The sequence below is a fragment of the Grammomys surdaster genome, unplaced genomic scaffold (assembly GCF_004785775.1).
Source record: "Grammomys surdaster isolate TR1022 unplaced genomic scaffold, NIH_TR_1.0 203, whole genome shotgun sequence".
Classification (NCBI taxonomy): domain Eukaryota; kingdom Metazoa; phylum Chordata; class Mammalia; order Rodentia; family Muridae; genus Grammomys; species Grammomys surdaster.
Genome location: NW_021604648.1, coordinates 4,586,370 through 4,600,980, shown reverse-complemented (window position 1 = coordinate 4,600,980; position 14,611 = coordinate 4,586,370). Strand labels below are relative to the sequence as shown.

At 45.2% G+C, this 14,611-nt stretch overlaps 1 protein-coding gene across 5 annotated transcripts in view; it reads left to right on the top strand.

The window, feature by feature from the left end:
- Nucleotides 1–14,611, top strand: part of Tenm4 (teneurin transmembrane protein 4) — a 725,631-nt gene that overhangs the window by 604,426 nt on the left and 106,594 nt on the right. For all 5 annotated transcript variants that reach the window (XM_028770606.1, XM_028770607.1, XM_028770604.1 and 2 more), the window contains one exon: nucleotides 7,954–8,139. In XM_028770606.1, coding sequence (XP_028626439.1) covers nucleotides 7,954–8,139 — 186 coding nt within the window. The remainder of the gene's footprint in view (nucleotides 1–7,953; nucleotides 8,140–14,611) is intronic.

Below are 14,611 nucleotides of genomic sequence, written 5' to 3'. Positions count from 1 at the left end.
AAAGCATCCTTCCACAGTCCCTGGCTTGCCTTCCTTCAGTTTCCACCCATCCCATGGTCCTCAGTCTCTTAGCTGCCTTTTCCACCACTCACTGGTCCCCTTGTTTCTGCATCTCTCTCTCTCTCTCTCTCTCTCTCTCTCTCTCTCTCTCTCTCTCTTTCTCTCTCTCTCATGCCCGCCTTGCAATCCTCCAACTCTCCCTAAGCATTCACTGTCTCTGGACACGTAGCTGGCTTCTGCCCTTCCAGTAGCCAGATCTCATCATGGGCAAGATAGGCAGCTTCTCCCACACCCTGCACTTGTAGCTTCCCCACACTCTGAGAGCTCTCATGCTCAGTCCACAGAGAGGCTACCTCAGTGCCCACACTGATCCGCCAGCATTCCATCCAGCAGAGATTCTTGCCTCTTACTTCCTGAGGACCAACACCATTGCTGAAGTCCTCCCACTTTATTCTGGATGGTCCTTTACAAAGCCTGTGGCCCAGGCATCTCTCTGCCTGTATTCTAGACCCAGCAGATGTGCTGCACACAAGGCCTGTCCCTCCAGTTATACTTTGGATTCAGTGCTTGCCAACTGTTCCAAGGCACCTCAGAGGAATCCAGTGTCCTTGTTCACTCTCTGGCTTCTAATCTCCCTTCACCTGGCTAATTTCCAGTACACAGACATGATGTACTTGCCATATAATGACTGTTTGCTCCATAAAAGCTGGGAAGAATATGAAGCACCTTCCTTGGATTTCATATAACCAGTCTATAAGCCCAAGATCTTGGTATCTGCATTTTGCCTAATTTTTATGCACCTTTTGAGAAAGCTGAGGCATAGAGAGATGAAGCAACTTGCTTGAATCGTATGGTTTGGGTGGGTGGATGGTGACATGCTAAATGGTGAAGTAGCCAAGAAGACAGACAGATGGTCTGATGTTTGGCCAGACTGCTAAGGAGGAGAAAAAAAGCAGAAGAGAAAGGGTTCAGTGTAGTGACTGTAGGGTTTGGACTGGGGTGAAGAAGCAGAATCAGTTTCCAATATCAGCAGTCGGGTTGTTTAACTCAGGCAATAATCTACTAAACAATTTATACTCACAAAACACCGACAGACTGCATCAGGGGCCTTACTTCAACCTGATCCCACGGCTGATGGACCAAGAAAGCTAGGATAGACAGACGTCTTTCATTCTAGCCAATAAACAGTTAAGCAAATAACTTCGTCTACCCAAGTTATTTGCTCAACTGCAGTATGGAAGTGAAAGTCTAATGGTCCTGAGGTATTAATGAATTTTGGAGGGCGGGGGGCAGTGAATATGACCAATAACTCAGGAACACCAAGGACACATTGTCCTATCCTTATTTTGACTCACATGCTAGCTAGTGTGACTTGAACTTTCTGTCTGCCAAGATCTCAAAGACAAGTACTTAAACAGAAAATGCCATCAGGAAACATTTATGAAGCCCTCTATGGAAATGTCTAAGATCATTCTCCAAACCTCAGGTCCTAAGCAAAATAGTATCATCTTTATTATCTTATCAGTGCTCATTAGAGACTTTATGAAGACTTCTTGGAGGTCACAAAGGCGCAGGCTTACTTTTCACACCCAAGAAATTCCCCAAACCACCTTCCCCTCATTTTCCTCGTTCTATGGGAGTTTTCAGGCACTTGTGTAGGGTGCATTCTCTATCCCCAGTTTTTATCAATGTGTATCTTTCTGAGTAGATGACACTCTATGGGGAAATTATTCATATATCTCTCCCATTAGGGTAAAGACACAACCTCACCTTCCAGATTTTTCTAATGACCAGGATTGCAAAGTAAGTCCAGACAAATTAAAACACAACTGTGATAGGTCCCAGACTTCATCTTGGCTTGTATGAAGATTAGTGTTTAATGAGAGGCGCTTGAGGCTACTTTTTCCCCCAATGTCTACACTTCTGGGCATAATTACCAATAGCCAACTCTTACATATTTTCCCATCCTATCACCTGTTCCTCATGTGTCCACTTCCTTCCATGCTGTAGAGAGATGATGGGTACAGTTCAAGTGCCAGCATGAAGGAAGATGGGTCTGCAAGCATATGGACTAAAACCTTTAACAGAGTTCACAGAGATTGGAGATGGGTGTTTAAAAAGCTTATCTCCCAAGAATATTGGGCCTCTGTTTGAATATATTTGATGGTAATTTTTTAATATCATGGCCCTGTGATGGGGTTCAGCTAGCAGATATGAATCTCCTCCAAGAAGTGATTTTAATATCTCTCTGTTCATTCAATAAACCTTTATGAGAAAACCATACTGTGTCATACTTGTACCAGTGTCAGAGAGCCAAAATGGATAAGATCTCGACACTTCCATCCTTCTGGAAACTGCTCCTGTGTAGCTTGGTACCATCCTGATACGGTTGTGCCCGGGTCTCCATCAGTCAATGCTCTTCACAGAAGTTTGTGTCTGAGCTTCTCAAGTGTGCCATTTTCTTCAGTTCTGCGAGTCACTCTGTGCAAGCATCTCGACATCTCTGAACCGAAGAACCATGGCTGAGAATGGTTCAGGAATTTTTCCAAGGGCCCATAGCTGGGAAGTTGGGTAGTCACATCCAAAACCAAGCCTGCCCTATTGCTTGTGGATCACAAAAGATTTCCTCTAGACCCTAGGGCCTTCCAAATCCAGGCAGAAAGTTTTGGTTCTGATCACATAAGAGTCAAATAGCCATAACCAAATGCTCTCTTGCGTGAATGTGAAGCGAGCATCAGCATTCGTCTTGATCTTTTGACTTGGCGCCATTTGCCATGTCTTATTTCCCTTTCTATTAAAAGCTAAATAAATAGTACATGTGAAATTTGTCATGTTCTGACTATGCCAGCCATAGAGTCTACGCTACAGTCTTTACTTTGGGGCATGCCATCTCATTTAACCTGGTGGACGTAGGTTACATCGTCTGTGATGCTGGAATACAACTCCTAGGGGATAGGAAAGCAAGATCTGTCAAGTTTAGCTCCTCAAGCCCAATGTCAGTTTTGCACTTAAGAAATTACCCATGCGAGAGTGAGTCCCACATTACTCTCTAAAGTGGCTGGTGCCACCCCCACCCCATCCCCATTTAGAAAGAAGAAACTTGAGGTTTACAAAGGAGCTGTGACCCACTTTCATAGACGACCTTTTCTATTATGTAAATAGCATATGAGCTGTCAAAGCACATTCTAGAGCATTGTCCTGTTGGGTTCTCACCAAGCACTCTGTGAAGTTTTATCTGCTTTAATGTCAAGGCAGAATCTGAGAAGGAAAAATAAAACAGTTCCTTTTATTTCAAGGGCAAAAATAATAAATAAAAAGTACTGAGGGAGGCAGATAGAAACTACAATCTGAAGCCAAATGGTAAAGTAGCGTCTCAGGTTTCTCCTCCCATCATGCATTGAGGGTCCCTTCCACTGGGTCAAACAGGCTTTTCTGTGTTACCATCAGTTAGCACCCCATAAACATCAAGGTCACCTGGTTTGGGCCCCTTCCATTAAAATGTACAAAAGCTCACAACCCAGCTTGTAAAGGACCCATGGAGGGTCCACCAGGCACCAGGCAGCTTTAGGTGATAGGAGAGAATGTTCAGCATAAACCAGAAAGAAACTGGAGTGCTTAGGTGGTCAGATCAAACTCTGCATGCAGGGTCGTCCTGGGGAAACCCCACTTCATCTCATGGATCCCAGGATTGGACCTGGATGTGACAAAGAAAAGAACACCAGGACCAGGAGTGGGTAGGAGGGGTCTGCTGGATCTCTGAGGATGGATATGTATCTTGTTTATTCTGAGACTCTATTTTAAAAAAAATGTATGCTTTTCAGAACACCATTGTTCCCAGGATTCCAAAACAAGGAAAATGCAAGAGATGCCTGAGAGACCTTATCAAGCATCCTTGAACTTTTTAGCCCTCGGAAGCCACATCTCTAAGGACAGTAACAAGTCGTTCTCACCACATTATTATAAGAATTAGTGAGAAACCATATGTGAGTGTGCTTTGGAAGGTGTGAAACTTGATAGAAGTGTTAAATCAAAAATACCTTTCCCCCACATTACCTCATTTGATCTAATACCAGGCCTATGAGAGTAGGGAAATGAGAATTATTACCCCTATTTTGCAGAAATGCAAAGTGAGGCTCAGTGGGTTATATAGTCCAGTGCAGTTTATTCAGTCAGTAGATGGCAAAGCCACAGTTAAGTCCTGGGTATGTCTCCTCCTTAGATCCATGGTTTTAATCCATTGTAACTAAGCAAAGAGGTACAGACATTAATAATGGCTGCATATGAATGTATACAGAGCTCTATATGCTGTATGCATATATTGAATATTCTTCGGAATGCCAATATCAGTTTGTACTCTCTTGGGACAGAATTGTATCTTTTTTTTTTGGTTTTTCAAGACAGGGTTTCTCTGTATAGCCCTGGCTGTCCTGGAACTCACTCTGTAGACCAGGCTGGCCTCGAACTCAGAAATCCGTCTGCCTCTGCCTCCCAAGTGCTGGGATTAAAGGCGTGTGCCACCACCGCCCGGCTATCTTAATTTTTTTTTTTTTTTTTTTGGTCAGAATTGTATCTTATTGGCCTGTATATTTCCAGCACTAGGCACAGGGCTCAGAGTAAGCAAGTATGGGAGATCACTAGAAGCGAATCATGGAAATCCGATGATACCTGGATCAAGCACTAAGTCCCCTGTGCAGCGGGGCTTTCAGCATTTCCACCATACATAAGATGGAAAGGAAGCTCAGAGGAGCAGGTCACCAGGCTGGCAAGTCTGAAGTCTGCAGTCAGCACTGACTCCAAACTTATTACTAACAGTCTGAATCGAAGCTCACATTCTGAGTTCATAACTTCTCATCTGGAGGTTGGATCAACTGCAGACTGGAAATGGAAGTTGCATCTATACTGAATAAAGATTTTTTTTTTGCTATTCCCTAAACAATATAGCAAACAACCATAAACACAGTCATCTGGGCATGACTCTAAGGTAGAAATGATTTAAAGTATAGAGGAGGTTAAGAGAGCATGCCTTGCTCTTTTATATAAGGAACTTGCACATCTATGGATTTTGGTATTCTAGGGGCTAATGGCTCTAGAACCAATCTCCTTTAATATCAAAGATGACCTTACCTGAAGCTAAGACCTGAAGGCCCATAGGAAACCACAAGGCAAAGCCTGCCTTTTCTGCTCTTGGCTCTTTGCTGCTCTGTGCCCTGCTGCCTAAAACCCAGCTGCTGCCTTGACCTCAGATGCTCATAGTCTCTGGGTTCACATATCAGTGCAAACAAAGGGCTGTTTGCTGTTTACTTTCATACCATCAATTGCCACTTGGAAAAAGTGCTGGGAAACCCAAACTTAGTCATTCTTCTCTCCCAGGGTGCTCAGCCAGCCTCCAGAGTCACAGGGAGGCACAGCTCTTTGTGTATAAATAGATGGAAGTGTCAGAAGTGCAACCTAACCCAGGACCAGGATGTCGGGAGCCTGAAGGTTGTTGCTCTTTCTATTTAGGAAATCCCAAGATGTCTGAGGGAAATGCCACCCCGGAGGGCTGCTGTATGCATGACACTGAGTTGTATAGTCCTGTCTTCTAGAGATGCTAGACAAACAGGCATCCCAGCCATTCAGTCAGGCTGAGAGGCATATACATCAACTTTCCACTCTCAGGCACATGGAGCACCTTGATCTGTCTAGTATTTAACGAGCATCAGTTCAGGAACAGAGGTTATCAGAGGAAGGAGAGCCAGCCCCAGGTTGCTGCTGACCAGAGAATCACCTTCTGGTATGGGGCGGGAAGGAGCAAGAGGTTAACCGCTGGTGAATTACATACAGACAACTTCTTAGAGGAGGAGAGACCTTGAACCTTGTACCTGCTGGTTATATTGTGTAACATGGAGGGTACTGTAGCATAAAATCTGTCTTAGAGCCCAAAGGGACTTTAGACATCATCAAGTTCCCCCAAGAGTAAATGAGGAAGTTGACACTCAGGAAGAGGAACTAAGTGACCCCAGGGTCCCAAGACCAGTGACTGAGCAGGCCAAGACTCACAGCCTCTTTGAATGCCCAGTGGGAAGTGAGCTGCCCTCTCTTGAGTTACTTGGTGTTCTGCTCTGTGCGCTTCCCTGAGCACTCACTGCCATCTACAGAGGAGCACAGGGCTGTTCTGTAACAAGACTTCACTGCCCACACCCTCTAAACCAAAAACCATGGCTCGGTGGGTCCAAGGGGCCATCTACATAGTCCCACAGTGCAGAAGCCCCTGGGTCCAGCATAGATCCTGGTCTCTGACTCCAGGTCCCAACTGCTTCTGCCTATTTGTAGCCGCTACCCTGCCCCTGGACAGCTGAGAGTTGCCATGTATAGTTGCATGTAGCCATAATCACCATTCTCAGGTGGCAGCTTGGTAAGACATCTGTGTAGGAAAACAAAAGAGGTAGAAGTTCTTACTGTGCTTTGTAAATTTTCCAGCTCGTTTTCTGTTATCGTCAATATTATTTATTATTATCTTCTAGATTAGTAATAAAAGTCAGAACCACTGAGATCCAATTTTATGTTTTTTTCTGGGGTGTATGTTCATGTGCGTGCATACATGTGCATGTTTTACACGATCTACCATATTCCACTGTAGACAGGATCTCTCACTAAACCCGAAGCTCCCCTTTTCAACCAGACTGGCCGGCTGGGTGACTCTGGGACTACAGGCGTTTGTAGCCATGCCCAGCTTTGGTACCGTCCAGGGTTACACACTAAGAGTCGGGCTTACGTGGCAAGCACTCTTACTCAGCATTCCCAGCCTGTTTTCTTTCCTTTAGTAAACATTCCTAGAACATCAGCAGCTTCTAGACCAGCAGTGCCTCTTGCAAGGGAGAGATGGGTGGAGACAGTTTGACACAGGTGCCACTTAGCCCGGTTGCAAAGAAATTTAAATTGTTGGAATTTTCACATATGTTGGAAGACTTTTTGGCCATGAGTCAGTCAAGTCTAGGCCTCCATCAGAGCCCTGGAAATCAAGATCCCAGGGTATGTGTGCTATACAAATTTCCTAAAAAGCAGTTGCAGTTTAGAAACCTTTTGGTCTCAGTTTTCAGTAAGCATGAAGCAGCTGCTGGCCTGGAGCCCAGGGGACTTGTGAATCAGGCCCTGTGTGCTTTGCACCCACACAGACCAGCCTTTGTGAAGGACAAGGCGGCTCCACTCTGGCCATGAAGTAGCCTCCTCCCCCAGCTGTTTACTTTGGAACTAAAAGCTCATTTAGATGGTGGTGGTAGGGAGAGCATCAAGCTGAAGGACAGAGAATAAACCCAGCATCATAGGACAAAGCGTAGTTGGGGGACCACACTGAAAACCCCGTGAGTGGACCAGCAGCTAGCTAGTTCTCTCTCTCTCTCTCTCTCTCTCTCTCTCTCTCTCTCTCTCTCTCTCTCTCTCTCTCTCTCCACACACACACACACACACACACACACACACACACACACACACACACAAGCTTTCCGTAGGCGGCTTCCACTGGAGTGAAGGCTGCAGGGAACCTCCATGGGGTCCTCGCCAGGCCCACAAGCACTTCATTTGGCGACAGGGACTCACCCTCGCTTTGTTTTCACACATAACTGGTTTTTAATTAAATCTGACTTTTTCTCACATCTGTTCAGAAGGCCGGTCCCCTTTGGAAGTGGCAAGCACAAAAGCAGGGACAGACAGCAATAGGGAAAAGCAAATAGAGCGAAGCTGCACAATCCCGCTCTTCTGGTGAGGAAGCTAGGGCTGGCAGGCTTCTGTCGAAGCATTGTTCTTCGGGGTCACTGGCTGTGGAGATTACTCCACCAAGCCACTGGAATCCCTACTGCTCACAGAGCCCAACTAGGTGGCCAAGTGTGACCCTTGTTCCCAGCAACAACTGGCTTAATAAGCTTTTGTTCTCTCTCCTCCCACCCCTGCCCCTTGGCCCTTCTTTCTTGCCCACAGAGATCTGTGCTGCTGACTGTGGCGGCCATGGCGTCTGTGTAGGAGGTACCTGCCGCTGTGAAGATGGCTGGATGGGGGCCGCATGTGACCAACGGGCCTGCCACCCACGCTGTGCAGAACACGGGACCTGCCGGGATGGCAAGTGCGAATGCAGCCCCGGCTGGAACGGCGAACACTGCACCATCGGTATGGCGCACGTCCCGGGGCATTTTGATTGCTCTCAATCAAGACATTTCCGGGGCAGCCTGGTCCTCCATTGCATGTGGATTGGCACCAAAAGTCCTTTCATCTGATGACATTATGACTGGCTTTTCCTAGACATGAGTTGAGTTTAAATGCACCATCTGTCATTTTCAACACACGTCCTCCGGGTTTGCATTCCCCAGGTGGCACCTAGCTGGTTAGCAGGTCTTGCTGTTTAGCCGTCCGGAGCTAAATGCAACACACTGCTCTTTGCTCAGAGATGAGTCAAATGGCAGCTATGGGCAAGTGCCATCGCCTCTCAGAATCTGTTTCCTCACCTATAGGACGGGGAGAATAATTAAAGAGTTTGGACCGGGGGGGGGGGGGGCACATGGTGGAATGCTCCAAACATGAGCTATCATTGCGTTCTATGGCTGTGTAGCTCCTAGTAGTAGCAGAGGCTTCTGAAGAGACCTCTAACCTTGGCATAAAGCTCTCCTGCAGGGCGCTTAGGCCACATCTGCATTCCTCTTTCCCCTGCCCCAGGCTTCCATCCTGTCTGCATCTGTCTCCTTTCTCCTCTCTGGGGGCTGCTCTGCACCAGTCCCTGCTGAAGCAGCACAGTCGGCAGCTTTAAAAACAAGCTGATCACTTCTTCCCGTCTCTCTGCCTTTCCTGCTGGCTTTGTTGTTTTTAAACACAGCCAGACGTTTCGCTTGGTTTATTATCCTGGAATGAACACTCACCAAAAGCTCTTTATTGAATCAACTGCTTTGTGTACTCGTTTTAACTTTTTCCCTTTCCTATTTTTCTTTCTTTCTTTCTTTCTTTCTTTCTTTCTTTTTTTTTTTTAAAAGAAAGGGTTTGCAATCAGATGGTAAGCACATGGCTTTTATAAGGCAGAATTCCAGGTGCCTCTCAGCGTAGAAACTGACCTCTTGGGTCTCATAGAAATGGCAAGAAAAGCCCTAGCTTTTGAGAGAGAGAGGAGTTGTAAGCAAATGGTGCTACTTTGCATCCATTCTTTCTGTTTTGCCATTACTTCATGTCGTTGGTCTCCTGCAACATCACCAAGTCAATAAACAGCTATGGAACACATGATATTTATTAACAATAGTGGCTTCTAATTTTTGAGTATTTATGATGTGCCAAGCACTGTGCCTAAGGTCTTAACAGCACTATTTTACACTTCTGACAATGCGAAGAGGTATGGATTATTTTCTTTTTCTCAGAGACCTAAGAGGAAAGGTCATCTAACTTCTTAAAAACAAGAATTAGAAGCTTGATTTTTTTTTTCCCCTTCCCAGCTGTTTGCCCTACAGTCTTTGTAGATGGTGCCCAGGTGTCTACCAGGCATCCAACTCTGGTCCTGCCCAGAGACCGGGCAGTTTGTCTAGTATGACTCAAGAGTCCCCCCACTTTGCCTCAGCCCATGTTCCTCACATATCCCCTTCATACTGGTGATATAGCTTTGTCTCCTAACAGTAGACTATGCCACCTCATCTCGCTGTATGCTACCTGACAGCTTCTGTATGATGATGTCATTCTACTTTAGGAATTCTCTTAGTGAAAAGTGAGACTAGTTGTCTGAAGTTGTCTGCTTTCCTCTGAGGGCAGCCTAACCTTTCAGCTTCTTAACCCAGAAGTGTATTCCCATTCAAGGTAAGAAACATGCACCAGAGAAATGACTCACTTAGTAAACTTGCAAGCCTTAGGACTTGAGTTCAATCCCCAGAACCGATGTCAAAGTCAGATGTGGTGGCCCATACACCCAATGGCAGAGGCAGGAGGCTCTCTGAAGCTCAGTGGCTAACCAGTGTAGCCTAACTGGGCAGCTCCAGGCCAATGAGAGACCCCACCTCAAATGAGGTGGATGTTGTTCCTAAGGATGGCACCCAAGGCTTTTCTATGGCATCCATAATGTTCACGTGCATCCGCCTGCTGCATGCAGAATTAAAGGGGTGCACCTCCACACACCACTCTTTCACACACACACTTTTAAAGAAACGAACAGTATGAACACAAGGAAAACACATTTTGTTCTCCTTCCCTTGCTTATGAAGTTCTGAGTTTGCTTTGCCAAATCCCCAAAATTACCTGCCTCATACAGGACAAGGCTTCTCACCTATGTCAAACGATAGGCATGGAAAGAAACTCTCTCATGGTCTCACTGCAGAGGATTTATGTCAGGGCTTATGGGCAGGCTGGCCCTACAACTGCGATAGCTATTCATCAGGCTGGCTTTAAGAAGGTCCCATTTATTCTGGCACCAAGAAGCCATTCCTTCCTTTCTATATCTCCTGCCTGCTCTGTTGTTTCCCTTTAAGAACATGTTCTCTAGTTCCAGATAGTTTTTCTCTCTAGATAAGAGAAACATCAAGGTAAACGTGCATAGCAGAAGAGGAAGATGGACAGTCATAAATATCAAAAAGAGAATAAATGTCACAGGACACAGAAGAGGTCATGGGCTAGTCACAGTGACTCAGATGAAAGGACCTTGGCCTTGAAATTCTATTGTTCATTGTGTGATGAGCGTTTCCTTTGTCCTTGTGTAACTTCCCTGCATGGCTCCCTCCTCTTCTTGGGTCTCTGCTGTGGCCAGCTGCATCCCGGTGAGAAACCCAACCCCCTCATGCTGAAGGAACATCTCAGTAACCTTGTATGATAGAAGGGGATGGGGGTTCAAGTTAGAGAGACAATGATGGGTCCTTCCCCTGTTGAAGTGGTAAGAAGAAATCCTGTTTCAAATGATTCCCAGTGAGCGTCGCATGGGGGACAGAGGGGACTGATGTGAGAAGTTAGAGATGTCAAACATCAGTTTTTTCTTGTCTTCAGTTTACTGTGCCAGGGTGGGTCTTACCCTGCAGCTGCAACCCTGTTCTCTCCTAACCCAGAGAAGCTAGTACTTTGACACTGAGTAGTGGAAGCAAAAGTCAGGGTCTACTTGCTTAGGCACTGCTGCCCTCCATAAATAGGAAGAAGTAACTTTCCCTTACAGCAGGCAGGAAGGAAGCACTTGAAGACCAAGATAACTCTGGGCTTCCTAAGCTAAGTCCACCAGAAGAACCCTTTTACCCAGGCGACACTTTCCAGAGCAGCTTATTGTAGTAGACCTGACATGCTGTCCTTTAGAGAATTTGGTCTCCCTTGTCTTTCAAGGAAACTGTTTATTTTATCTCAAAAGAAGTTGGCTTTCCGAAGAAGAAATGTGCCAATGGCATCTTCCTTAATGACAATATATTTTTTTTATTATTGTAAGACTGCTTCACTCCCTTCCCCCATGCAGCCCCTCCCCCTCCCATGCCTTCTGTTGAGGAATCACCCACTCCTAGAACCAAGAGGGTAGGTCTCTGGTGAAATTGCCATGGAAAAACTACACGGCTGTTTGGCGGCAATTTTCTTCTCAGTGGATCCAGAGTGTGCAGCTGAATGACATCACCATCGATGACAGAATTCCAGCTCTATCCTCTACCACCCATAGAACAACAACATGCCTATCATGCCACAAGTGGTTCACCTGAAATCATCCCCAAAAGAAGAAGAATTCTTCAATTTTGCTTTGGCCTCTCCATACTAATGCCTTCATTTACAAATGTGCCACTCATTTGCATATATGCCACTCATTTGCATATATGGGAACTACAGTTTCCTAGTCTAAGGTAAGATGGATTGACTTGGTTCTTTTCCTCAAGTTTAGGGTCCATACAGTCATCAAAAGTGCATTTTTAGATGTCTGTTCCAGGAATGTTATGGGTCCTATAAATCCAAGGCTTGACCTCCAATTTCTTTAGAAAAGCTGAAAACTATTGTTAAATTTAAGAAGGTGCTTAATTTCTTTTCCTGTCTGAAAACACTAACATTTTGGATCAATTCTACGGTGATCATTTTATTCACCTCAGTGCCCCTCATCTATGAAGCCTCAAAACATGTGTGGGAAATGCCAGCCTCTGATTTCAGTTATAAAATCCAACCTTGACCCCAAAGCTGTGATAGCAGGAGATGCCAGACGCTCAGGATTATTTACTGAACTTCAGGAGAGCTGTCCAATCACATAAATCCTGAATCTTAAACAACAGCCTCTTTGGGAGTAAAGATCAAAATAACACGCTGATGACGCAACCCCTTGAGTGAACGAAACCAGACTTCACGGTGAAGAGGAATTTTAAAGGAAACCACAGAATCTTTGTCCACTTTCAAATGGTAGCTCTCAGATTTCCCTTCGTAATCACACTGTTCTTCAACAAGGGCTCAGAAGCCGCTCAGGAGGTATGATGAGCCTCTGCTACCCATCCTCAAAAGCTCTCACAAGACCTGAGTCTATCAGGAAAGGGAGAGAGGGGGAAACTATGCACATAAGGATCCACCTGGAGCTATCAGAGTGTCTCTGGCAGCACGCATGGTAATGGTGGGGAAGTAGAAGAAAAGAAATGAGATTTGTGGAGTCATCTCAGGGTGGGAACTGCTGACTATCTGTCCATCAGTCCTGCATCCAGAAAAAAAAAGAAAAAGAAGATGAATTTGTTGGATCTTAACAAGAACATCACACTAGTAGCTGATATCTGTGGGGAAAGTAGTTCAGGTGACTCTAGCCTCCTTCCTGCCACCTGCTGCAGTGAGTAACCTCGGCTCCATCTGCCTTGTGAACTAGTGATGCAAGTGTTAATTGTCAAGCCAAGACCCCTGGTGTGTGAGAAGGAGAAGCCTCTGGTCATGTTCTCCACTGTCCTAGATAGAGGCCCTGGTCTCCTGGAGACCATTGTAATGGAAACCCTTAGGAACCCCTGTGGATCCTTGCCAGTGAAAAAACACATCTTCATATTGGTAGTTCCAGAAATGCCAGAGACCTAATGCTGCTGCTGCTGCTGCTGCTGCCTCCTTTATCCTGAAACCCTGAGTGGATAGACACAGAGATTCCTTGAGCTCTTCAACCGCCTTTCACAACAACAACTTACGGGCTTGCCACCATCTTCTCTAAATGCTTTAATATCATAGATTTCAAATGGCAATGTTCAAGAACACTCATGTCAAGATGTTCAAGCAGTTACTGTGTGGACTTCTACCTTTATCTTTTCAATAAACAGTATTGGACTTCAAAAACCCAGATGCCACTTCCATTCTCAATAGCCCAAGGTCTTTTTCCATTCCAAGAATTCTTGAACTTGGTGTTTTGATTCATTGTGATTTATGGTGTTGTCGTAGCAAAGGAACCCCTTTTGATTTGTGGACTCAGGATTTGAAATTTTCATTGACCACCCTTATCTCCTGAAAACCTATACTCCGAATGCAGCTTGAGCTGTCTCAGTTGCTTCTGCTGGCTTCTGTTCCCACCTGTGTTTGGGAGAAATTAGCATATTTAAAAGGTATTAAGGTATTTGTACTGAATAGGATCTGGATTACTCTACAGTCTTTGAAAATGAAATGGCGCTCAAAGAGAAAGAGCTCTCTGAAGTCAGCCCCAGCTTTCAGGAGATTAGCCTGTGGAGCATATCTAATCTTCAGTAGCCACCATTGAGTCTGAAGACAATCAAGGATGCTCTCTGTTCAGAAAACTCCTCAAAGCATAAGCTGCACAGTGGTGGTCATGTGGATCCCAGCGATGGGGACTCACTTACCCTTGCCGTTTGGAGAGGGAAATTACAACTCATGTCACACATTCTGTCCTTTCTGAAAGAGCCCTGCATATCTGAAAGCTAAGAAATCTACCAGAGCCAGGACATCCTATATGTCCTTGCTCTCTGATGGTAAAACTCTGGAACACCACACGGATGTCTACAAAATTTTAGACTGCTTTGCAAATTTAGATGCTTGTATACAAAAGCAACAGATGAACCAAGAACCAGTGATATTCGTCTCTTGGCCAGAGACCTCCTGGATGTTTTTAAGAGGGCCTCTCTCCATATTCCATTTTTTCATTTGGGTGTCCCCATGTTTGCCATTTCATGGCTTTGTGTATTCACTCCTGCTTAGAAGCCATTCTCCTTCACAGTATCCTCTTACATCCTGCTGGTGAACAGACACCACAGCACCTCTCAGAACAAAAGGAAGTATGCTGGCCCTGTTAAAGCCCCTGTTCCCAGTTCTCCACTTGGCTATGCAGCTTCCTAGTGCATATTTCATCATAACAGCTACTGCATTGATACATGAACTAAGAACAGAATCTCACATCTACCAGTATTTTTTGTGTAAATAGATAGATAGTTGATAGATAAATCAATAGATGACAGACAGACAGCAATAGTACCTGTCTATAATTTTTCTGAAGTGAGGAAAAAAATGTCCTTATAGTTTATACAATCGTGGCTTCCAGATAAAGCTTCTCCATTATAGTTCAGTCCTATCTAGGGACTTTTGATTCTCATGTGGACATTGACTGCTTTAGAAGATTTCCCACTCTGTCTGGCCTGTATGAGAACACAGGAAAAAGAGGCATAGTGAAACTAGAGATGGGAGCCTACTGGGTTTATATATCAGAGCA